The sequence below is a fragment of the Uloborus diversus genome, chromosome 5 (assembly GCF_026930045.1).
Source record: "Uloborus diversus isolate 005 chromosome 5, Udiv.v.3.1, whole genome shotgun sequence".
Lineage (NCBI taxonomy): Eukaryota > Metazoa > Arthropoda > Arachnida > Araneae > Uloboridae > Uloborus > Uloborus diversus.
This window is the reverse complement of record NC_072735.1, coordinates 117,620,679-117,648,179: the sequence shown is the minus strand read 5'-3', so window position 1 is coordinate 117,648,179 and position 27,501 is coordinate 117,620,679. Positions and strand designations below refer to the sequence as shown.

General features: G+C 31.8%; 1 protein-coding gene across 1 annotated transcript in view; it reads left to right on the top strand.

Annotated features, from left to right (window-relative positions):
- Positions 1-27,501, top strand: part of LOC129222840 (son of sevenless homolog 2-like) — an 83,628-nt gene that overhangs the window by 5,902 nt on the left and 50,225 nt on the right. Inside the window, exons 2-10 of the mRNA XM_054857391.1 lie at positions 2,158-2,215; positions 8,399-8,476; positions 12,373-12,544; positions 19,715-19,975; positions 22,658-22,741; positions 22,832-22,912; positions 23,436-23,630; positions 26,007-26,147; positions 26,748-26,858. Of these exons, the coding sequence (XP_054713366.1) occupies positions 12,446-12,544; positions 19,715-19,975; positions 22,658-22,741; positions 22,832-22,912; positions 23,436-23,630; positions 26,007-26,147; positions 26,748-26,858 (972 nt within the window). The 5' untranslated portion in view covers positions 2,158-2,215; positions 8,399-8,476; positions 12,373-12,445. The remainder of the gene's footprint in view (positions 1-2,157; positions 2,216-8,398; positions 8,477-12,372; positions 12,545-19,714; positions 19,976-22,657; positions 22,742-22,831; positions 22,913-23,435; positions 23,631-26,006; positions 26,148-26,747; positions 26,859-27,501) is intronic.

The window sequence follows — 27,501 nt, the reverse complement described above, 5'->3', positions numbered from 1 at the left end:
ATACTAAGAGGAGAAAAACTTCCCATTCTTCTGCATTGAAGCTTGTGGTCTGAATTTCCTGCTAGTATGGCAAAACGTGTTGCATATTAAAACCAGGGCTGGCAAGTTTCTGCCAGAGCGGTTAAAACCACTGGTAGAAACCGGTTAAAACCGGCATGGCAAAAACCACTTTCTGCCACATTTTCGGCAGAAACTGGCAAAAACTGGCAAAAACTCTCAAAATGACAAAAAAAAAAAAAACTATTGATCGACAGTAGAAAACCATGGAAAAAATAATTGTTAACCAAAGCACAGTTTAATTTACAATATTATTCTAATTCAGAATCAAATGTTACATTGTTTGGATCCTGCAGTTGCTTCTTGGAAAAGGTGGTTCCAAAAATCTAAATAGTTTCTCAATTTAATATACAAGAATGAGAAACTTTAGAATATTCTTGCAACAGAAGAGCTAGCAGGCAACGCATCAAAGAACAAGTAGTATTCATAAAACTTTCAAATTGTATATTTTTTTAAACAGGTCCATCATGTAGTAACTAGGGTAGTGGTAAAAATTCGACTGGAAAAATGAGTTTCGAGAAGTGGGGCCAATTTGATTTGCAAAGCTGTGATATTAAGTACAAAATCTAGATTAATATTGGGAAGTAAAATTTGACACTTTCTTTTTGAAGCACAAAATTTCAATCACAAGCAACTTAGATGAAGCTTATTTGCGAGCAAATTACAAACAGTAATGCCAGTTTAATTCTGTAAGTCATTCCTCTATCCTAGGAACCCATATGAGTTTCGTCCTTTGTTAGATTAATCCAAATATTACGAGCATCAGTAATTGAAAAGTTCCCTTTCTGAACTAAATCAAGGGCAGTAGCATAACATTTTATTTTTTACAATGATGAAATGAAGTTTAATTTTTTAGTTTAAACAAATATCATTTAGTAATTACTTTAGTTTTTTTAAACGACTTTAAGTTTTTGCCAGTTTCTGCCGGTTTTAACCGGTTATAACCTGTTTCTGCCACTGGCACGGCAAAAACTAGTTTCTGCCGGCAGAAAGCCAACCCTGAAAACAGACCTCTGAGTTTGCTCTCCTCTTAGTAGTAGAGCTCAATAGTTAATCCTTAGTCCCAACAGATATATAGGAACGGATGAAAAAACCCAGATCTTTGAGGGAGGGGGGGGGGTCTGATGAGCTTATTTCCACTCAGGAAAAATTGAAATTTGAAACCTTCTAGCACAAAGTTATGCATTTATTTAGATCTTTTGAAACATATTACTTACACGTGAACAGGTTCCGGTCAAAGAATAGACTCATTTTCTCAGATGACCGACAGGTGCCTAAATGTTGCGGTCAGACAATATCTCAAAGCTAGGATTGTCATGTTTTTGCCAAAGGTGGGAAAAGCTTGTAAGAACTGTCCTTGCCGTAGTACAATTTTGCCAACACTTGCCTCAGTGGCAAAAATAGATGTTTTTCATTTACAGGGATCAGACGTAGCTCGTTTAATCGTAAATAATCTCAACTATAATGTAATTATTTTTTTATGCTTTTTACTTAAAATATCCAACGAATCATTGAAACACTAATCTTTTACTGTTTTAGTAAAATGCTTTTTTAATCAATTTATTAATTAATGTGCAGCAAAAGAAAATGGAGAGTAAATAACAATAGAATAACTCACTGAATTTGGCTTAAACTAGTAAACAGCAATTACAACTGTTAAATATATTTTTTAAATCTTTTGGTTTATTTTTTTCCATTCCAGATAGAAAATGCAAATATTACTTTAAATGCTTAGTTATGCTAGATTGATTCAACAGTTCTTTTATCATTGAATTTCTCTTGCATAATTGTACTTAGTTGTTTAATGGTAAGATAAATATTGTCGTAAATCTAATTTTAATCTTAATTAAAAGTAAAGTTATTTGTTTACTTGGATTATTTCTGTAATGGTAGAGGTTGTGCTTGTAGAACCCTCCTCTGAACACAGCCTTGTATGAAAAGAAAACCAGGAAAATGAATCTCATTTTGAAAATGTATGTACAGTATAATAGTTTAAATATTGTATAATTGGTGCATGTTGTGCAAGATATTTTATTTATTTACTTGTTATTAACAATTTCACTAGGTTAAAAGAACTTTTTCTTTTTTTGGATATTTCAGATTGACCTTAGCTATTTGCCATTTTTTTTCCACGCATTTGGCTGTGGAACACCAAATGGTAAGCAATATAGTTAGATTTTGTTGCATATACATTAGAGATGTACCTAATATCAAATACAGTCGACTCTCTATAACTTTAAGTCCCAATTGACAAGCTAAAATGCTCGAATTATGGGTAATTTCCACAACAATCTCAAACGTTTGGGACCCAATAAAAAGGGTTCGTACACTCCTTCAAAACTCCTCCAATATTCCTACATTCAGGAAATTTTCCTAAAGGGCCCTTCAAACTCCTTCATTTTGGTTTTAATTCCTTCAAAACTCCTTCTTTTTTAGTTCAAGACTACATAATTTTTCTCTATGACAGTGACTCAAAATACTTCAAACGACAACTTAACATCGTCTAGGGCAAAGGTATATTTAAGATTTTGATGTAGTAATTTCGTATATTTATTTTTTTCATAAAGATGTGATTTACAAATTGAGCATAGGAGTCATAAAAGTTGAAGGTGAAAATATTATTAGATGACTAAGACATTTCATAAGTGAAGTAAAACATGCTTAAATGGTGCTTAGCTATTTTTTCAAGTTTTATAATTATTGCTTTTTCCCTCCACCACACTCTCAGCAGAAAAAGTCAGTTTGTCTAATTATTATTTAAATATTTAAAAATGCATAAGTAGATGTACTATATTAAGCAATTGTGTTAAAGAAAACAATTATTTAGGAAATCACAGTTCTGACAATGTAAAAAGGTTCATCTATGTTTGATGTCATAACTTGAGGGGGAGCCGGGTTCATGAATTCTTAGAGAAAGACTGATAAAAAAATGACATCACACAGTTGTTACAACACTATGTTATGACATGTGACGAGGAGTAGTAAGGTGAAGTGTGACATTTTGTAACAAAGGGGAAGGGGGTCAAATACAATGAATAAAAGTGTAACACCATTTAAGGACAGCCCATTAGTATTCCTTCAAAATCTCATTTTACTCTTTCAAAACTCCTCCAAAAATCCTTCATTTTTATTTCTGAAATTGAGTACGAACCCTGATGAAAACTTCGAGATAAAAGAATATTCTTGTTATACGCTTCGAATTATCGAGATTCGACTGTATTGAGTTAAATTTTTGTAACTACAATAATTTGTATTTTTATTTTATGTTAATTTAAAACAGAATTTTTTTGTATTTTTGTCTTGGCATGTTTGTAGACATTGTATACACAAATATTTTAAGAAGGGAAGACATTCCAAACTTCCCCCCCCCCCACACCCTGGCGTCCATTTTTGGTCTAAAACCAAAAATAGCGATTTTTTTTGAAAAAAAATTGTATTATAATTTTTTTAATCATTGGTTGTATCACTCCATAGATGTTAATTTTTTACCGTTTAAGGCTCCACTAAAAGTCTAATTTTAGAAATAACTTCACAAAAGGAGGTTTTAAAAAAAAACGATATCTTTAAATTGTAAATTCTCTGATGTAAATTTTCCCCCCTCATAACATAATTACTGGTTTCTGAATTTAAAGATATATTTAATTAGGGTTATATCAAAGTAGGGTTCCAATTATCCAAACTCTAATTGCCCGAACTGTCCAATTATCTAGCCATGATGCGTTTCGTTTTTTATGACTGAGCACGCATAATCGAACTATTTCCAATGGGTATAAAAGAATAAGGACTTGAAATAAAATGGATGAAATTAATGTCAAGACAACATAATTCTAATAGAAAGAAATTTAAAGTTTGGATTTTAAATTTATCCTTCTTATTACTATTATTATTGTTGTTTCTGTTGTTAATTCTCCATTAATCGATTGATAAAGTGTATAATAAAATGTCTCTAAATACTTCTTACAAAAAGATTCACATCGATGCTATTAAGACACTTTTGTCAGAAAAGTTTTTATCTTAAAAATCCAAAAAAGAGAAAGCATCATCCCAACGTTCAAATTTTGGAGCGCGGTATTTAAGCTGGGGCTTTTAATATTAATATTTATTAGATCATAGATTTCAACCAACTTTAATATTATTACTGAAACTTTGAAGGAGTTGATTATGTGTTTTTTCTCATTTTATTGCTATACTAAACGATGTACATATGCATTTTAGTAACTATGGGTTGCCAGTTTTCATAAAAGATATTTCTTCTTTAACCCACAAAACTTCCAAACGTACACAAAGCCTTCGAAGATGGAATGTTTGTTGTAAAAAAGACAATGAATGTGTTTTCTGTAATTGGTTTGGACCATGCTTACAAGCAAAACGATGTGGTGGTGAAAGGAGATGGGAGTATAATTGGTTAATTGAAATGTCTCCCCTTCTTAAAATGTTTGTAAGGACATTGTCTACATGTATGCCAAGTTTCATGATTTTATCAAAAAATGCAGTTTCCGGTATTTTCTACCATAGCCAATCTACTATGTGGGAAATAAGAATGCATTTCAATTTATCATCCTAAATATCTACATTATGTTCAATTATGAATTTAAAATAAATCGTACTGAAGGCAAAAGCAAATTAATAAGGGAAAAGGCTTACCGTATTACTTCGCATTATCCGTTATGCCGCAAAACTCGGGGAGTCGGCAGATTTTCTATAACACTTGCCTGGTCTTTTCCGGCATTCCGGAAAAATCGAGCTTGGGAAAAAAAAATAATTGTACATATAAAAAAATATATGTTTAGCTAAAAAATAAATATAAGTTCTCTTCATATCCTATTAGTATTAATAAACAGTTTAATTTTGTAAAAATATTGTCTATCAGTGTAATTTGTTATTTTAACAAGAAAAATATTTTCTGTAAGTTACCGCCCTTTAGCCAGGGCTAAGGCAGAAATACATTAAATACACTGCCAGCTCAGACGTTCCAGCCAAGGACCAGGGGCGGCATTTCAGCATTTCATTTGGGGGGTCGAGATTCTTAAATATGTACTACCACAGTGCGGTACCAAGCACACATTAGCTAACAGGAAGTGGTCATAAAATCGGTTTAATATGAATAAAAATTAGTGTTTAGAAATAATTAAAATTTTGATTCACTTTCTAATAAGTTATACAAAACATCTCGATACTAAAGTTTTTATACCTTTTGAAAAAGTTTTAATGCATGATTTTTGGAATTCGGAAGAGCAGGGAATCGTGTTACTAATCTATCAGTGCCCAATGTCATGCTGTTTTGCCAGTACAGCTAAATATAAAACATGGTGGGAAAGCTCATGCTTTTTAGAATGTATGAGTTCGTTTGAATATTTTGCCCATTGTGCTTCGAAAATAATTCTCTAACCTCCTGAGACATAAAAAATCTTTCTCTACTAGCTAGATAATTGAAGTAACAAAGTGATGTATGAAAACACTTTTTATATCTTGCTTTTCAAAATCACCCAGGGCAACTTCAAAAATTGTAAGTTGCTTAATTTTTCATCAGTGAATAATCTAATCTCGTCGGTGCTCTCAGCTTCAATGAGATGTCATCTGCCTCCAGCTCTGTTATTCACTATTCAAGACTGATGAGTCCATAACAAGGACGAAACTGCAGTCTTGGATGTGATAACCAGTCTGTTGCTATATTGCTTGTAATTTTTCATGCCTCGTGCTAAAAATTTTACTCATAACTGGAACATTTTATTTTTCGTTTCAAAAATCCAATCCAGATAATATACAGCCAACCATACAGAAAAATAATTATCATTAAGTCTTGTGTTAATTTCATTCGAAACTGAATCTATTACTTCATACAAAATTTAAAAATCAATATTTGACTTCACATCATCATGTGAATTTTTGTCTTTTTTTTTTTTTTAAGTTTCACGCTTGATTGAAACACACATCTATGTAAAATCTATTTTCTGTTTCAATTGTAAATTGAACTATGGTAGTGTGGTGCACAGATCAGTTGTAGATTGAACTGTGACTTAAATAGTTCGAAAATTAAGGGTAACGGATTGAAGATGTTTTAATAGAGTAAAGTATTTTTCAAAAACTTTCCTTAGTACAAAAAAATTGAATAAAAATTCAAACGAGATCAAACATGCTAAAAGGCATGAGCTTTTTCATCATTGAAAGAATCGTTTTGTAATAATTCTTCCAGTCGTCAAATCACTGCTTTGAAGTTATAGAGAAATATTTTTATGGTTTTTACTCTTGAAGACCATTTTGTGTCACTCCGAGCTTGCATAATTATACGCATAACAGGTATTTGTTGATATGTTTTTTTTTTTAAATTCAATAATCACATGCATTTTTAAGAAGTTTTTTTGAAAGCATATAATTCATTGAGCAGCTGAAACATGTTTCTAGCAGAAGAAAGCGGTGGACATTAAATAAATATACATTAAAAAATGAGCGTAAAGTGAATGTAAAATATCAAGAAATTTTCTTGTGAAAACCATGCAGCCACACCAATTTGCACGAGCCTCTCATATTGGACATACCATCGTTACACTGGGCACACAAGTATGAAATATTTACCCTATATGAGAAAATGTCCTCTTTAGTTAATAAAATTAACCATGGTTCTCTATCAGTTTTCTAAGTTCTGAAAAGGCCGGAAAATACTTCAAGAATTCCTAAATCATTATCCAAATAACGAAAAACACTTTTTATAGTCTGGGAATGTGTCGAGTTTGACTGAGAACCAGCGAGATTTCTTTTAATGAACATTGATTTCCGACTTACATAAATTGAATTCACCCATTTTCTATCATTCTGCGCAAAAATTTTGGGGGTGCGACCGCCCCCTCTTGACCCCCCTATTTGCCGCCCCTGCCGAGGACCGCAGTTTTGTTCTTATTAGCACTCATCCTTCTATCTTGGAGTTGAACCAAACCATTGTTTTGGTCACTCGTCTGGTCAGTTCTGATTCTATATTAGCTACCAGTTTGTTTGGCACTCTTGGCTTCCTTAAGATGTTTTCCACCTCCCGCTCAGTCACTTCCTATGCCGAGCTGATGAGTGCTAATAAGCAGGAAACTGCAGTCCTCGGCTGGAATGACTGAGTTGGCGGTGTGTTTCAGGTAAGAAAAATATTGTTTAATAAAAAATGATTTTATAAAAATTACATTAAAAGTAAGTAAGCAAACATGTAAACAGTAAGTTTCCGCCCCTAAATCCAGTGCTAAAGAATTTACCATAGCTGTCCAATAAATAAAAATTAACTCTCTGAAAGGAACCTAAAATAATTTATTTAAAGAAAATTATGAACAAATTGCAGTAACGATGATTGCTTATGAATTGATTACTTTATTGGCATATAATTAAATCTATTAATATAATGACCTACCATAAATAACAAGCACATATTATATGCAATGCACTTTTTTTTTTTTTGAAAGAAGGTTACTTTCGGGATTTATTTATTATTTTCCTTACGTTGGTTTGCCTTCTGATTGGAACTGAATAGGAAAAATTATCTTTTGTTTTGTTGCAAAATAAACCTCGAATTATCCGGCAATCCGGAATGCCAAAAATTCAAATTTTCCGGCATTCTGGATAATGCAAGGTAATACAGTATTTGTTTTATGTATAGCTGCAATTCCGAATTAATTCGGTGCAGGACCTTTGTTTTTTTATTGACAAGTAACCAGTACAAAAAGTTGAAACTACGAGCTTGGCTATTCACTATTCCAAACAGAGGAGTTCTAATAAGAACAAAACTGTAACCTTTGGATGTGATAACCGAGCTGTCTGTTGAATGCCATATGGTTCAGTTTTGGCCCTGACTTAAAGGTGGTAACTTATTGCTAAAATCTAAAAAGTTCTTTATCTCAGGAACTATACAAACCAATAAACTGGTAGATAAAATAAATTTATCCTCACCAGCAAGTGTGCATAGCATAGTGTAGTTCGACTCGTGAATTGAAGACAAGGCTTGGGTATTTAGCAGTAAGTTACCACCCCTAAGCCAAAAGTCACAAGTGACAAATGATGCCCATGCCACCTTCTTAGGTGGCCTTTATCTCAGCCCTGAAATTTTATTGGATAAAACTAAAAATTTCCGGATCTTACTATTTAATCAGTTTTAACGTATATGTTACATTAAAAAAGTTCAAAGACTTTCAAGGTAAATGCCCTGATTGAATTCACATGGATTCCATCATATGGATTATTAATTCCAAGTTTAATTTTTCGATTTCAAATTTCTTTTATTTCAAAGATTATACTTTTTAATATCTAATTTTGAGAAATTTGATTTCTTTTTTTAATGTATAATGGTATGAAAATTTTTATACGTACATAGCTTCAAGAACAAAGTTTGTGGAGAAAATGGTGAATAGTGCCTCTTGTTCAAGAAAATGAAAGAAACCAAGCATTCTAAGTAAGAAAATACTTTTAAGTATTTTTATGCATTTAAATGTTTTTGGTTAATGGATGGAGGGGAGGGGGGAGCTGAGGCTGGAATGGTTCGGTTTTCCCTAGATTTTATTGGAAATAAGGAAGAAAAATATTTAACAAAAATAATTTTTATTTTTTGCATTCAGTGGAACTCTCTGGTGTCTAGGACTCTATGGGGAATTTGAATCTTATGCAAATACTGATCTAACTAGTAGATTTTCTTTAAGCAAACTTAATTGTGGAGATCTTTTGATGCAGAACACATAAGAATTTATTGGTTTGATTTGTTTTATAGTGCATTTTGAACTATTTAAATTAAATTTTTCCCACCTTGAGACAGTGCTTTGTTTATCAGCTTGAGTGAGGGGGATATTTTATTTAAACCGTGCTTCTTAATGCGCACAGTGTTGCAAGATTGCATGAAAAATTGCCGATTGGGTTACTTATGGCTAAAATTTCATTTCTCGCTAATCTTTGAGAAACTTGATCTTAATAAAAATTATAAGATTTTTTTGTTATTATCTTATATCTTTAAACGAGCAATTCTTGTGGGTATGTATATATATTTATATTTCGTATCTCAAAAATGACTCTAACGATTTCGATGAAATTTTGGATTTAATTGTAGTTTTGCATTCAAAGTTCATCTACATCAGTGTTTTTTATGTAAAAACGCAATTTTTTACAAAAAAACAGTTTTTAATATCAAGTCTTTAATTAAGTTAAGCCTTGAAGTAACTGAATTGACTCATAAGACAGACAATTTGCAACCATAACAATGAAAATTTGTCTTTTCTCGCTTTAAAATTTTGAACTTGCTTAGGGTTGCCAGGTTTGGCTGATATTATTCACTTCGGCTAATTTTAATCACACTTGGCTAAAAACAAATTCAAAAGCATTAAGTTGATGTAAGGCTTTTTTTTTAAGAAAAACTATTGCTTGAACGTCTTATTTTATTTACTTATTTCCTTTTTTACACTTCAAACAGTTTTATATGTTTTTTTTAAATTATGCATCTAAATTTTATTTCGAAAAAATATATGTCATGAGACTGTTTATATTTTCTTGTTATAATTTTTTGGAGTGGTTTGTGGGATCATCAATCATCAGTTTTTACGGATAGTACGCTGTATGTAGCATTTTCTGGTGTAAAGTGACCTACCACACTAAAAGTACTTCTTTCAAATGAAAATCTCAATTGGGATAAAATTGTGAATTGCAACATAGTACGGAAGGTAGTTTTGGGTTAAAAACGATTTCACCATAGTATAATTAGCTGCAAGTTCAAAATCTTTTAAATTATGACAGGAAAATTGTGTAGTGGAAACTAAAATGTAACAGATAGTTTAAAGCAAAATGTTGATTTAATTGCATTCAGAATCTTCTTTAGTTGTTTAGTGTTATAAGAAGGTCGCGGCGCATTTTCAATCCATTTTTTCATATTTATTGTCGCCATGTTTGGTCTTAGAAACTACTTTTTTGGCAAATACCGTGAATTAAATATTTATACGCAACCAGCTCAGAGCTTCCCTAGGTGGATGTCTGTAGGGAAGAGGAGGCCTATATTCAGTAGTAGGCTTCTTATAGCTGAAATGATTATAATGCTGATGAAGTGTTTACAGGTGTATATCTATCTCGTTTCTCGGAAGCATATCCAAAGATTGGCGAGAACCTTAATATTTCGTTAACGTGATGCTTTTCAAGTATATTTGAAAATATTATCGAACCTTAGAAAAACACTAGTTGACAAATAATTCTATTAAAACCATGCAAGGCTCGGTCGTCCAGGTACTAATAATTAATTTTATTCAAACCGTACAACTGAAGAAATATCTCAGGGATGTACGATTGATCACAAGGTCATTTGGATATAAATTTACTGCATCTACGTAGACTGTTAATAAATGAACAGCATCTTTGTTCCTAATGTGGCATTTGTCTAACAGTGATGAGAGGTGAGCAGATATCAATAATTGTCAAGCTTTTTTACTTTGTGGTAGACCAGATGTAGAAAAAAAGGTTGAAAAGGTTACAACAGAAACCCATTTCAGTTTCTAAATCTTGTGAATTGCAAGGAGAATTTGATGATAATAAAGGATTAAGTACTGAAATAGAAGAAAATTAATTTAAAGTATAGATTTTTACATTATTCCGATCTGGAATTTTATATTTTAGGTATGGAAAATACAGTGTATTATTATGTTAGAGAAATCGAGGATTTTTCAAAATTTATATTTTAAGAATTAAATGTTGCATGAACATTTAAGTATATTTATAACTAAAGAACAGCGAATTAAAATATAATTACCATTGCTTATATTTATAGCATTGAAACCTAGTGACCCTATTTGCCACGCCTATCATACATACAGGAAATTTTGTAAATCAACACCCCCAAAGCCTAGAGGAGGCAATTTGTTGTTGTCAAAGATCATTCATTAAAGGCCTGAGCCATTCATTAATGGCTTTTAAAATCTCTTGAGTCCATCTTGGTGGAAAGAAATGTTCCTCTGCCACTTGGTTTGAAACGAGCGCAGAATAGCAGTATGCCTGACGAAGGCCATTGGTGTAAATATACGCTCTGTAACATGTAAAATTTTATAGAGTGAAAATGAGAGAATGGTTGGTCTGGAAGTAGCAACATCTGTTGAGGTTTAAAATTGTTTTAAATATGAAACGTAAGAATATTTTTACATAAAAATGAGAAAATCCGCAATTTTTTCTTCGAAACTCAAAAAAGAGGACCCTAGAGGTGCGGGTTAATATTCATGGATTGTCTTAAAATTTTGCAAGGATCATTTATTTGTATAATGGAAAAAATTGAGGGGGTGTTGCATAAAATATCTACAACTTCAAAAATAAGGACCACCTTAATATATCTATCTGTCCATCTATCTATTTATATACAGTAGAACCTCCATTAAAGGACACCTCTGAATAAGGGACACCTCTATTTAAGGGACATTTTTTAAGGTCCCAGTCCCTTTGAATAGGGACTTCCATGTATTTACCTCTAATTAAGGGACACTCTATTTAAGGGACAATCACAAAACAAAAACAAGAAAAAAAAGCAAGAAATAATGTATAAGCACATAAGAAATAGTGAATTTACAGGAATTCAAGTTTCACTTTTCCTCTAAAAACTAATTGAGGTAAGTTTGACATAAACATATGTGAAGGAAAAAAATAATGTATTTTTAAAAAACTTGCTGAAATTAAAATGCATAATTTGCCCTCTCAACAATTTATTGAAGTTGGTTCAGAGCCGACGAAGAGTTAACGGCAACTAATTAGCTTTGTATATAAAACTTAAGAAATTTGAACATTAATTGCAATTCACACAGTATTTACATTGTAAATTACATAACATAAAGCAAAAACATGTAATGAATCACTTCAAAATTATTTCTGTATGCAACAAAAACTTTGGCATTATAAATATTTTTATTAAATTTTAATTAATAAAATAATATAAACTTAGAAATGTGAATAATTATGAATTTTATTTACCATAATGAGATATTTTCAGTATTTAATCTTAAGTGTTAATAGGTAATGCTTATTGTGATATTATACTACTTAGCATATACTACAGCATGCATCAATCCATCCACCTCCGAATAAGGGACACCTCTATTTAAGGGACAAAATGTCTGGTCCCCTTAGTGTCCCTTATTGAGAGGTTCTACTGTATATACCACACACGCACTGAAATCCCGTTGCAGCAAAATTCAAGTTTTGTTCGTTGTAATAGGAATTTATTCGTAAAGGCACTTAAACTAAGTAATGGTAGTTAAAAAGGGATTTTTTTTAAACAAGTCGGGCACTTTGGAATTCAATTCATTATTTTAAATTCATTTCATGTTTTTATTCATCTAGAAATTTTCCCAACTTTGAAATGGATCCTAGCTGAGCTGTTTAGTGATCCACATTTCTTTTTCTTGACACTGACATGTTTCCTTCAAGTCGTGAGACTGATCAAGTTTATGATTTTGATAGTGAAGAAAATTCAGGAAAATGGAAATGTTTGCTTGTAAATGCTTTGTCAAAGGTAATTTGATTTTTCATTACTTACTTTTTACTCACACTTTTACAGCTTATTCATCAGAATTTAAGTTTTGTATGTATGTAGTTTTTCTGAAAACCTGGATAATTTTTCGTTATAGTGAAAGGGATTTTGAAAGTTTTTGTTTAAAATGCAAGGGACTCCCCCCCCCCTCCCCCTCCTCCTTAGATTTCTAGATATCAAGGTTTGAATGACTTGTAGTTCATTTCATGAGACTGTTTTTTTAATTTTTAAATAGAGAGAGAAAGAGGCAATAAGTGGGACTGCTGAAAATACTGAAATGTAAAGGTATGAATAAAAATTGCATCAGCAATTCATGAGCAGAATCTTTAACCCACCATATTGAAAAGCAAAATCTGCTTCTACTGCATATAAATGCAATAGCAATGTAGCACTTCAATTTATTTATTATTATTTTTTAATCTTACTATAATTGTTACTGGCAGGGGTGCCCACAGGGGGGGGAATATGGCGCAAGTTGCGCCATCAAAATTTTTGGGGGGATTTTTTTTCCAGAAGGTTTTTTTTTTCTTTAGAACATGAAATCTTTGAATTTTGGAAAGAAAAAATATTCTAACTCATTCAACAAGAAATAGATGCATTAATAATGCATTGTTTCATGTAGCCCTCAGGGCCGTTCCCATAGCCCCCCCCCCCCAGTTTTTCAGAAATGGGGCAGCCAGTATCATTTTGGCGATGCAACTAACGAAGAAAAAGGGAAACTCTCCGTTGTTTTGAAAAATTAAAATATTAGTTATAAATGAACAATTGAAATAATAGTGACAAAAAAGTATTTTTTCTGTAAAATTTTAATAGAAAATGTAACCTTAAAATACAATTTAGGAACATCCATGATTCTCTTTTATTAAGAGTATCTAAGTAAGGGCCGCAGAAATGTAAGCTTCAAACATTTTTATTAACACAAAAAAAAAAGAGTATTCAGTACAGCACACTTTTCACTGGGCCGCAGAGTGGGTATGTCTGCCTAGTCGGAAACTATGGGCACGGCTCAAATTATTGTGCATAGAGTAAAATTAGCATAATGGGAGGGAGGACCGGCGCCAAACTAACACGGTGCACGCCTTGTCTTTCGGCGGCCCTGGTTATACAAAACCGTGCTTCATGGTTCTTCAGTTAAAAAAAAAAAAAAACATGAATAAATAGGACAGCCCATAGAATAGGAGTCGCCGAAAGATTCCCTTTTTTTTGATAAAAAATTTCCTGAAAATCGTTGCTAAGAGTACAAAAATGTATGGGTCGCCGAAATAAATTTGAAATAGAGAGAGAGAGGGAAAAAAAACAGTTAAATGCAAACAGCGATCCAGAGTATTGTAATGAATACTCACACCAAAAATTTTAAATGTTTGAATGTAAAAATCGTAAGTAAATCAAAGCTTGATCAAGAGATGCAGGTGGTATATTTAAATTAAAATGAAGCGGAATAGAGACCTAAGGTATCGCAGAAAATTACCACATCCGTTCAAAATGTTAAAAGTCCTTTTTCTAAGTCCGTAAACACTTCTATTGCAAGAAAACAAAAATATTAAGCTGGGAATTGGAAAACTTCATTATGGAAAATCCAAGCAAATATAAACGTGTTTGGCAGAGGAAAATTGGAAAAAAATATTACCACAATATGTATATCAATAATTGAAATTTACAATGAAGATAGGAGGGACGTAGCCAAACTGAAAGGAAGAGTGGGGAACTCCAAACCCTTCTTTTTACGTCCCCAAAGTTGGCCTCGAAATGAGTTTTTAAAAACTTAGGTTTTGAAAAAATCCCGGGAAAACGTTCTCAAGCCCATCCTTTACCCTAACGTCATTAAAGATGGCCTACACCTGAGTATTTAGGACTGCAATTTTCGAAAAACCGTGAGTGCTCCCGACGTAACCTCCGAGAAACGTCCTCTCAATTAATCATTCATCATCATTCAAGGCAAAATAAATTTCGTCTTTTGGACTTAAATTTCAAAAAAACTCCCTCAGAATTCCCGAAACTGTCATCCTCCAAATACTACCGAAGATCTTCAAAAATTTCATTGTTAAAGCTTCAATTCAAAAAAATTTTCGGGGGTGATCTCCAAAACCTTCTATCCCTCTAACATTATTTAAAATCATCTACGATTGCGTTAATTGAATTTCAATTTTGAAAATTTGCCAGGGGAGGACTCAAAATCTCTCCACTCCTTAACGTTATCAAAAAAGCTTCAAAAACTGCGGTTTCAACAGATCGAAATTTTTTTCAGAGAATGCCCCACCCTGCTCTCTCGCTCGCCAGCATCATCAAAAATGTCTTAAATCTCGCTTATAGTGCTTCAATATTTCAATTACAAAACATTTCTGGTCGCGAGCCCCTTCAAAACTCCCCCCCCCCCCCCTTTCATCGAAGGTTGGCTTAAATTACGTTTTCGGAGCTTTATTTTCAAGAAACTGACGATGCACTAAATTTTAGCAAAAGTATCGACAATCGCATTTTTAAGGCTTCAAAATTTCAAAACATTCTGGGAGGGGGTGGCCCCCACATCTCTTTTCCCTTTAAAATCACCATAGATTGTCTAAAACTGCATTTTTCAAAATGCAATTTTCAAGTTTTTCCCGGGGGAATACCCCCGGACCCCCCCCCCCCCCTTTACGTGTCATAATCAGAAATAATTCACAATTGGGAAGGTGTGCTTGAAGTTTGTATTTTAAAAAATGTTAGAACGATGACCCAGAGAGTCTTCCTCCCTTAACATCACCATAGATTGTGTAAAACTGTTTTTCAAATAACAATCTTGAAAACTCTCGGGGGAGGGCCCCCAGAGCCCCTCTTCTGAACATGATTAAATATAACGTAGGATTGTGTTGGGAACTTAAATTTGGAAAAATTATCGGGAGAGGCTATCCTGTACCTCCTCTCCCCTTCCTCCCAAGCTTAAAATATAGTCTAAAACTGCATTTTTATGTCCTCAATTTCGAAATAATGCAAGAAGGTAGCCCTCCAACGCAACCTTATTCTGATTGAATATTATCCTTACGATTAAATTTATATTGCTAGTACTAAGGTCTAGTAATATGACTTTCTCTGCTAAACCAGAAGCCTAATCTTCTCTCTCTCTCTGCATATTTGAACATGATGAGTTTGAAACAATTAAGGGGCTGCCAAAAGCTTACCCCCCCCCCCCCCCCCAGTTTTTTGACCTAGCGACAGCACTGGTACTCTTTCAAAATTTAATGACCGTGTATCTTTTTTCAATGAAGGGAACATCATAGACGGCATGGAGTTGGTGTCCGTTTCAAAGCTGGATCAGACGATTTGATTTCTTTTCAGTTTTTTATTAATTTTCTAGAAGTAGCACGATTTTGCATGATGAATACGTGTGACAGTGATGAGAGGGAGAGAGATTGAAAATGTTTTATTGTTGGTAATAATTCAGACCAGTATGCTCTTAGTTTTTCACTGATTCATTTGCATCTTGACAATCGTCAAGAACTAGTTTTGAAGTTTGCGAATAACATATTTTTTATCCCTCCAATCGACAATTAATATATTTTCTTCATTAACTAGCTTAAGCTTATAAAGAATTTTTCTCATTTCACTTTACTCCCATCTTCTCTACCATTTTTAAATTGATTATTTATCAATTTATCATTAGATTATTTTTATTAAAACTTTCGGTGATGTTGGATTTCGCTGATGGAAGTAGAACAGTCTGTTCTTAAGGTGTTTAAATTATTTTTCGTAAATCATATTTACTTTCTTCTATGTCTGATATGTATAGAAGAATATTTGATTCATTAAAGTTCTCGAGTTTTGATTTTCGATGTTGCTGAATTGCTGAATCCATTTTTGAGGATTTCCGAAAAAATCTGTCACGGTGTGTGTGATCCATCTTTTTTGGCTATGTGACATCAATTTTAGAAAACTTCCGGGAGAGTGCCTCCACTGTAACGCCAGAATAACACCCTCTTTATCAACAAGAGTCATCTAAAGCTGCATTTCGAGAACTGCAATTTTGAAAAATTTATAGGAGAGAGCCCCTGATTCCCCCTTCCTTAACACAATCAAAGACAAGCCTAGAAGTGCTTATTTGGTGTTTTAAAAAATTGCCGGGGGAATGGCACCGAAATTCACCTTCCACTAACATTTTCAAGATCCATTAAAACTGCGTTTTTAAAGCTACAAGCTCGAAAATTTAAGTAGATTGCCCCTCTACCCCCCTCCCCCCCACTCTCTTCAACATTATTAAAAAATCATCTTAAATTTGGTTTTCAGGGCTGCAATTTCGAGAAAATTCCGAGAGAGCTCTCGGAAACTATTTTTCTTAACGTCTCAAAGGTCGGCTACAATTGCGATTTTAGAGCTTCAATTTTAGAAAACTGCTTTTTCCCCAACCATAGATAGCGTTTTTAAGTCTTTAATTTTTAAAATTTTCCTGGGGCGAGCCCTATAGGATCTCTTATTTCCCTAACGTTACCACAGATGGTCTAAAACTGCGCTTTTAGAACTACAATTTTGAAAACAAAGGAGAGCCCTCCTTAACACAACGTTAGATAATCTACAATTGCACTTTTAAAGTTTCAATACTGAAAAATTACCGGGAAGGGCCCACCAAACCTTTTATCCCCCTAACATCACCAGAGATCGTCCAAAACTGGTTTCGAAAATTTTCCGGGGAGAAACCCCCGGCCCCCCCTACCTAAGTGACAAAAAAACAAAATTCATATTGTATAGATTTATATTGTATAATTCTAGTAATTATTCCATCCCAAGCCAGAAAGTTGAATCCCCTCTCCCTGTAATTATTCATAACGTTTGAAAAAAAAAGGCGTAGCAAAATTCAGGGGTACTCAAAACTTGTTTAATCAAGCTCAACGTTGTAAAATTTGGGAAAGCAAGGTTACTGGGTCTGGTTACTTTTTTTTTTGGAACCAACTTTTATTCTATAATTCTGCGAAATGAACTTCATTACCGAGGATACCTGATTTGTTCTGATTATACAGCAAAAATGTTTCATATCAGTAGGTAACTTTTTTAAGTGTGTTAGACTTAATTTATTTAAAGATTAGAAAATTATGAAGTGTATTTTACATTGATAAGGTGAAAAAGTAATAAGCTGTTGCAGTTCTTTCAAAGGATAAAGTGCTTAATTTCAATACTTTGGTGATTTTCATACCAATAACATCTATTCTTTATGCAGGAAAATCTTTAAAATTAGTATTTTTGCTGTCAAAAATCTCCTGATTTTTTACTTTATGAAATTTACTTTATGAAAATCACAACTCTGTATTGTGTAAGTCTTTCCTACTCATAATTAAATTTAAACTCAGTGATGTTCCCATAGGGTACACTCCATATATGCCATATACTCTCAAACTCTTTTTAGACACATAGCGTTATACCCTCAAGCTTCAAAACTTTTCATTTGTGGTTAGTTCTCAAAAGGTGGGAACAAGCACAGACCTCAACTTTGAAGCTTTAACACCAAATAACTTTCATTTTAATTTACTCAAAAAATTTTGAGTTAAATTATAATATTATATGGAGACAAGAATTGACATAAACTATAGAAAAAATGCTCTTCAAATACCCTTTTAAAAAAATTTTCTCTGCTAAGAGGCACATTTTTGGACATTCAAAACGTTAACTGAGCAAATGAACCATGAAAAAAATTTTTTTTTAATTATTTCCACGCGTTTAAAAATTAAGGGTATGAATCTCAAACTGAATAATTTTTTGATAATATTTTCTGCAAATTGCAAAACTTTTTACGATTTTAGAAAAAAAGGAAGTTGAAGTTTGTATGTCCAAAAGTTATGATCTGAACAATGTTATTATTTGAGAACTAAATATATAATTTATATGTTTTAAAGATATTTTTTTATCCTCAAAATCAATTTTTAATTATTTTAAAGTGTTTTCATATGTTTTTATGCAGTATCTTTGAAGCAAAATCATTTTTCTTAAACATATTTGAGATGTCCAAATTGCGTTAAAATCTAGACGCCTATAATTCTGTCCATTTATTCAATATTATAAATGATCTTTTGTCTTGTAACCTTAATAAAAAAAGGCTATTTTAATGTTAATTTCTTTAATCCATTGGTATTTTGCACAATTAATATTTTATGCATTGAATATTACATAAATAACAGTAGAAATAAAAGTTTCGATCGTAACAAACACATTTAAGTAAACAAAACGGCGGCAAAAATCGCCAAGCAAACACCAATTGATGATAACTCACAGCGTACGATAAGCAAAGGATTACCGGCGGGGAATACCAGTTTTCGCCAACAGCGTAGGTTTTGTTGACTTTATCACCTGGTCTGGGAAAATGGATGGGGGGGGGGGGGGTTATCGAAGTCTACAAAACCATAACAAAATTCTATTATTTAAAGACCAATGTATAAAGTCATTCATGTACTTCATAAAGCCTCTATTTTTCATTGCAGAATTTAAAAAGAGATAAAATTTTCATTGGGAAAGTTCAAAAACTGAAACTTTCATTATGATGATGTTAATCTGTTACCTACTGGACAACTGTATGTCCAAAATCTGTTACCTACAGACCGATCATTAAATTTGCTATTTATTAATTTTTATAAATACCTGTTGTCTTTTTTTGTTTGTATATGATGTTCTAGATGTACATACTATGCAATAAAACCAAAATTGATGTCAAATTTCAAAATTTTAAAAATTGCTCAGAATTAACTTTTTGTTCCCACCTTTTAAGAACTACCCTTGTAAGTCAGATTCTATCATCATAATTTTTAAATTTTCTTAAAGCAATGGAATGATTTAGCTACCGGTTACAATTTTTACCAAGGGACACTTATATCTGCACATAAAAAGCAGTTATTAATTGTTGCTTGGTAGTTAATTAAAGTTAATTTTTAAAACATAAGGAAAATATGAAACTTGAATTTTACAAGTTTTTTCTTCTCCCTAGAAAACCCAGAACTCATCACCCTTGGGTTATACCCTCAAGAATATCTGGACATATTATGTATATGATCACATACACATATTGTGCATAATGGATTACTGGGACTATACCCTCAGAAAAGTTGATGGGAACATCACTATTTAAACTAACTTGAAATGCACCTTCAAAAGTATTTGAATTTTGTTACATTAATTTTCTTTTTTTTTCTTCTTTAAATCAAGGTCCAATTTCAAGTGCATCCATCTTTAAAAGCTAAAGATGATGCTTTAAGATATATTGAAACATTGATTCTTCGTCTTCTTGGAATGCTGTGTGCAGCACAACCTCATACTGTTCAAGATGTGGAAGAACGAGTTCAAAAAACTTTTCCCCATCCTATTGATAAATGGGCCATTGGTGATGCTCAGAATGCTATTGAAAAGGGGAAGAAAAAGTCTCCACTTGTTCTTCCAGTTGAAAAAATACACCCTCTTTTACAAAAGGTAACCTATAAAATTACACCATAACCTTTGTTTTTTTTAAAAAAAAGCTTAATAATCAGGGTTGCCACGCACGGGAAAACCTGGAATTGTCAGGGAAAATGAAAATGGCCGAAAATCAGGGAAATGTCAGGGAAAATGAAAAATTGCATATTTCCGATCGATCTTGATCGTTCTTAGCGATCTTGATCGTTCTTAGCGCGGCCCGCAGTCTATGACATCCAAAAAAAAACTTTCAACATTGTTTTTTTCCCCCGCCATTCCTGTTTTGTCATTCCCCTCTTTCTTCTTCCCCCTGCAGTTCTTTTAAACGCTTCTTGTTTACATCAGCAGTTCTGAAGTTGTTATGATACACAGCACATTGTTTTGTCTGCGAGTGCGACTGAAGTTCTTAATGAACTGCAATAATCTTTTCATATTTTATATTATTTCTTTAAATTGATGAATGAAATCGTATTCTTCTAAACAATTTTGTTCTGTAAATTTAGTTCATTAGACAATTTTAAACTTAGAAAGTTTTTTTTACAGAAGTATCGCTAATCTTTTAGTATTTTAGTAGTGATATTTAAAGACTTTCAATGTGCTTCTTTCTTTCAAAATAAAAGAAATCCGATTAAAAAAAATCTGCACATCAGAGAAGTTTCTGATCATTGCTCAAAATTTAACTTTATGAAAGGGTGCCCACAGGAGTGATTATAGCACAAGTTGCGCCATCAAATTTTTTTTTTTGGGGGGGGGGGATTTTTTAATTATTTATTTTACTTTATTTTTATTCAAATTATTTACTCATATTATTTTACTTTATTATTTTCATCTGTGTGTGTGTATTTTATTGTGGAGGAGCGAGCACACTTTTCTTTCAAAACAATAATAATTAAAAATAAATAAATAGGTAAAAAAAAATAAATAAAAAAAGAGAGTTGAAAATAAAAAAAGTGCTAAGGCGTTCAGAAATATTGCGGGGGGGGGGGGGGGGTTGTGCCATTGAACTTGGAAGGGGGGAGCACCCCTGTTTTATAAGCAACAAACAGGGGAAATATGTGAAGCTAAAAGATGCATGATTTTTTTACAGGCCAAAAACTAAAAGCTCTTTGAATTCAATGGATTGGAGGGGTGAAAGGCAATTAATTGTAAAAGTTTAGGTTTCATATTTTTTTAGTTCAGATTATTTTAGCAATTAACTTTATTTTTGTGATACAGATGTCACAATTGTTAATTTCACAGTTCTTTCACTAGATATGCTACATTTACATTAATTCTTTATTACAGTTATTTGCTTCACTTGTGTTAGTACATTAGGTTAGTTCAAAAATACTCTTTAAAAAAAAAAAGGTTTCTCCTAGAAAACAGGACACCACTCAATGTTTTTAGACTTGTGGATGGTAAAATACTGGAAGAATTTTAACTTCCTATTCCAACTGAAAGCCGGTGCTGGACCCTCTCCCCAAACTTTATAAGTATGGGGAGGGGGTTAAAAAAATACATTGAACTGAAAAAACAATGTTACACACTATAATCTACACGAGTTATATGCATATTCATTGCAATAAAATAATTACTTACATAAAAAAAAACAGCTGGGGAAATTAAATGTTTCTAAATTTGTGACTTTTTCTATTCTAGGGCTAATGTTAAATTAAGGGATCATTGAGCAACCTCTTAAAATTTGAGTAAGAAGCTAAAACTTTTAAAGCACAATACTATTAGTAAGTTTAAAAAAGATAAGGGGTGTCTTGGACTCGACCTGAGAGAGAAAAAAAAATTGAACCACCCTTAGTACATATTTTTGATTATTTCAGCTTGAGTAAATTAAATTTGGTAACAATTGTTTGTAAAGTTTGAAAATGAGGTAAGTTTTATCAAAATTTAAGATGCATATATTAATGTTGCAAAATGAAGGTGGAGATCGATAACCTGGAATTTTTCTCAAAAAAAAACCTGGAAAACCTAGAAATGTCTGGGAATTTCATTCTTGAACTTCCATGGCAACCCTGAATAATGAAATTAAATGTCTGTTCAACTGTTTCATGATTTTATGTTCGCTTCTGTGTTTTCCCTTAAATATCTTTAACTTTCACTGTCTTTTTTTGTCTGTTAATCTGTAAGTCTATAAATAATCCATTCATAAAGCTTATGCTTAAATAAATTTATCTGGAATCCATGCATTGTTTTTTTGTATATGTCTTAGGCATGTTGTCAAAGTATAGCATAATGAATAAAATGCTCAACAAGAATATAATTCTTTAATTATTACTTTACTAATCCAATCATTTTAGACTGAATTATAATGGCTTAGAATCTGGTGTGAAAATGCTAAAACAGCAAATATAAACTATAGTATAAAATGCTTCCAGTTTCTAAACTTCCAATTGTCTGCAGTTTGAAAATACTGTGCAGAAATTAAATCTTTTATTTTAGGCATACAGTATAATTTCGATTTAACGATACTCGATTTAATGACTTCCTCAATTTAATGGTACATTTCACTGGACCCGATTTGACCCCATTGAATATCTATGCTCCTTGATTTAAGGATATCCTTGATTTAATGATAACTTTTTCCAGTCCCTTGACAATCATTAAATTGAGGTTAGAATATATGTATTCTCATTGATTTATACTGTATGAATTTAAACATGCTTTATTGTATGTAGCTATGTTGATATTTAAATAAATATTTTTCAGGAAATACTTGGCTATAAAGTTGATCTCCAGGTGACGCAGTACATTGTTGCAGTTCTAGAGTATATATCAGCTGATATATTAAAGGTATAATCATTTGTTCATTTTTATTGTGATTTTTTATTACATAGTACATTAAAAACTTTAGAATCTGATGTTAGTATTTTTTTCTCTTAGTTGGCTGGAAATTATGTAAAAAATATTCGCCATGTGGAAATTACTTGTCAAGATATTAAAGTTGCTATGTGTGCTGATAAGGTAAATAAAAATCTGTACATTATAAAATTGATACTTACAAGAAGAAGTGGTTCACTCAAATTTATCAAATATTTTGCATTTGACTTTTTTGAAGCCAATTTTTATTTTCTTGAATACTTATTGCTATTTGTTTTTAAGCTCATTTTTAAAGAATAAATACTTAATACTATTCTATTTCAAACGTCCCATGTTATTTGCTTGAACTTTCATGCTACCATATTTAATTAAAACTTAATGTGATCCATTCAAGGGTTTTTTTTTTAAACCCTTTCTCAAACTTAAGTTAATTATTAAAATGTATTTAATCTGTACTGAGCAAAAATATTGGAGTACAAATTTTTCTTACTTGAAAAAAGTTTAAAATTGTTTTTCAAAAAATAATTTGCAGACAATTTCTTGAGTTTTAGTTGCAGGGAGTTCTAAAAGGTGTACAATTTCAGTTTTAATGTCTTTACCAAGAGCTCATCAATGTTCCTAATGTGTCATATGAATCTAATTCTTGTTATTGTTCATACTTTTTAAGGTCCTCATGGACATGTTTTACCAAGATGAAGACGTAGCATTGAGCATAGAAGAAGAACCCACTAGACGAACTTCTTTAACTTATGATGAAGTTGTAAAAGATCTTATACATGAAGAAAAACAATACATAAGAGACCTTAATATGATAATTAAAGTATTCAGAGAACCCTTTGTTAAAATCTTTCCTAAGAGCAAAGTAAGTGATTTGGTTGTATTTGTACTTGGTGTACTTAATTGTCTTTTATAGTGTGTTTTAAAAAATTAGCGCAGAAAATGGTGTGTTTCTGACCGAGCCACTCGATTATTCCTCATCGAAATCCATAGAATGCAAAAAATTGGAAATTCTAAACAGGGGAGAAGAACAACAAAATACAATAAATCGGTAATTTCATTTTACTAAAGTGGAACTGAGCATTTGCAGTACAACTCCTCTATGTTAAAAACAATAAAAATCTCACATAGTTAGATGTATACTGGCAACAACTTTCTAGCCTGCCATTATTGACTCTATGTTTTCTTCATTCAGTGAGGAGTAGTTCATCCATTGTTCTCTGTCAGTCTCAAAATTAGAGTTGCATAAAATGCCCAATACATGCCGAAGCAGCGCAAGAGATAACTACTGGCCATTAGAACTGCTACTCCAAGAAGGCAATGTGCTACGCACTTTAAATTTGCACAAAAGGAAGAAGGTGCTGTGTTATGCAAATGATTAGATTTTCAACACGCTCATGTAAAATAGACGATGGTTGCGCCACCTACAATGTGCTTAATTAAATAGAGTAGCAGGTTTCCCACCCACTAACTGCATTTGAGTGTTGTTTGATATTGTTTGCTTAGAGATTTTTATTGTTGTACTACCTCATTTCCACACTGGGTGATGTGATGTAGCTCACTATGCATCACTACTACATCACAAAATGATGGATTGAATACAATTAAAGTACTTTTGAAATTTAAACGAAAACCTTAATCTTAAGCTTTAAGTTTTTGCCTCTAATTTCCGAGATTTTATTTCTTCAAAAATTGTCTTCTCTTCTTTCTAATCTGGCTTCATTAAAGGCCTTTTTCAGACTATGTGATCCCCTGTTATAGAATCCATTCTTTTATCAGTGGATTCTATTACAATAAGATTTTCGACTGCCAGTTTCTCCAATAGATGAAAGCACCTCTCTTCAATAGAAAACTGCACTTGGAACTTAATTTTGCCAAGAGGACTCAAAGCCAAACAAGTACTTGTCTTTTATCCACCGGATAATCATATGATACGAATGCTGTTAATTTCCTGCATCTTGAAAGTCCATTGACTCGAACCAGGTTCAAACCTGCCCCTTTAGGTATAAGAGGCCAGCCTCTAACCACTACTGTCAGCTTATTGAAAATTGTAAATACAGTTTTGAAAATCTGAGGCTAACACCACCTCAGATTGCTGAACGTTCGGATTAGCAGCAAAAAACATCCTGATTTAAATTTTACACTATTCGAACAACATAAAGGACTAGGACGTTTTACTTCCTTCTACAAAGAAAAGGAAGTATTGCATGAAAATTATCACTTGAATTTGAACATAAATTTCTTTCTTATTACTCATAAACGTATTTTGACTTTTTTATATCCAATGTCTGTACATATTTGTTTCAAAATCTGTAGAGTAGCAGAATGCATTTTAACTGCCCGAATTCCTTCTAACGAGTTGGGTTTTGATGTGATGATCTGTATTGATGTGCTTGCGTAAGCACATGCCTTGCATAATACAAAAAGGGTGTTGTAAGAGGTTTCAATTTCAATTACATATAGGGTGGACTAAAGTTTTGTTCATCCTTTCTTGATTACAATTGGATCTTCCAAAATTATGCATTCCTTGTGGCAAATCAGTGTGAATTATAAGTCATTTTACGTATCATTTTATTTTTGCCAAAGGATTGCTAAATTCACACCTCGTTGTTGATGAAAATTTCGTACCACTTTGAGAGTATTGTTGATAAAAACCCCAAAATGCTCTCTTATTATTTACTGCTGTACAGTTATGTAAGTTTTACAGCAGTAAAATGTTATTGTTTAAAAATTTTAATAAAAATAATTTATTTAGCCACTAAATATTTAACTCAAAATATAAATAAAGAACCTCAAATTAAAAGGAACGTCAATCTTTCAAGACTGTTCTTGAAAAACTTTGAGAACCTTTATCATAATCCATTTTATTATATTGAATAACTCGTAATCTAAATTTTGCTCTGTTTAATTTGTTTTTATAAAACTTTTAGTACTTCAAGTTAGCTTGTGCTTTATCATTTTGATTGAAAAATTGTCATTAAGTTTAAGTCACACAAAAGAGATATTTTGTATAATGTTACAAGTAGTTGAGTAATCCTGGAAGAAAAAAAAAATTTGAAATGGCATGCAGATATGAGCATAAGATAATGAAATCAATAAGTGGGGGGGTGAAGCTTTTTTTTAACTTTTGGGGAGTGGTGGGACGCTAGTATAAAATTCAAAAGGTAGATAGATGCTTTCTCCCTAAACTATACCACTGGTTACAAGAGAAAATGTATTAAAATTTAAATTTCTTTTATAGGATTTGGATGCCATATTTAGCAATATTTTGGAAATTTATGATTTTTCTGTCACTTTATTGGGTACTTTTGAAGATGCCCTTGAAATGGCTGAAGAAAATAGAAATCCCTCTATTGGAGCTTGTTATGAAGAACTTGCAGAGGTATGTTCTATATATTTATGCACTTTTATTGTGAAAAAAGTTTCTATTACACTATTAATCTGTGTAACAAAAAATTATTTTTGCTTCTACCTTTGAGTTATTCAACTGCAAAAAATAAACTTTGTCAAGCCAATGATTGAAAAATCTGAGTAACAGGCATGTTCTTATAAAAATACTTTTTTAAGAAACTTCATTTTAAACCCCTATTCAAAATGTCAATACAGCACAATTGATATAAAAAAAAATAATAAAAAAATTAAATGTGGCATTAATTTGTCCTTTTCTGTAATACCTGTGCTCAGAGTCAACATAAAAAATTAAAATTTTAAAAAGCTGTCTTGAAATGTTGAATTAGTCCATACCAAATCCTGTAAAAACGTCATGAACTGCCTTTTACCAACGTGATAACTTTGAGGTAATATTGCTGTTATTTTAATTATATTAATTTATAATTAAAGTATAGTATATTTTTCTCACATCTAACTGTTTTACTTATTTGCTATTAGTGTTTTTTAAAACTGAAGAATAAGTTATGTTGAACCATAATTATTTTCATATTCTGAATGTTATGTGCGTATGTTTTTTTTTTTTTTTTTTCAGTATCAAGAATTTGATGTCTATGACAAATATGCTCATGATATATTGATGCCTGAAAGTAGAGAAAAATTAATGTCATTACTTCAGTTGCCAAATGTTCGTCATTCCCTGCAAGTGAGTAAAAGTTCCAACAAAAAATGTTTTAACATTAAAAAAATCTATATGTTTGTGGAACAATCTATAAAAGTAAGAAAGAATTCATGATTTTGTTTATGGATTTCATAATGAAAGGTGTAAGTTTGATGAAGAACTCTCTAAAGCTTGATTTGCTTTTATACAGGTTTAGTCCTAAAATAGTGAAAATTTGTGAAATATGACTTATATGATATTGTTTAATAGAAAGTTAATTTTTTGTAATATTTAGTGTTATTTTTTTTATGTATTTTTATGTATTTACTTTTTCAGAATTCCAAAATTCTGTCATCACCTGTAGTAATAATTCTTGAAAACTTTAAAATATGTTATTGTGAAAAAAAATATATATCAATAATAATAATAAATCAGTATTTGAATGCTTTTGTATTTTTTCCTGGAATTGTCAAGATGTGTTCATAAGAAAAGAAAGTAAAGAAAATAATTTGTTTATAATTTTGCTTAATAAGACAACTGGCACATCAACAATTATGTTATGTAATTTTTCATTTGTTCTAATAAATGTGATGTTGGATTACACATTTTTATCTCCAGTGAATTTGAGGTCCAGAAAGTTCAAAATCCAAAGTTACAACTTTGTTATGGTGCATATTAAAATTACTTT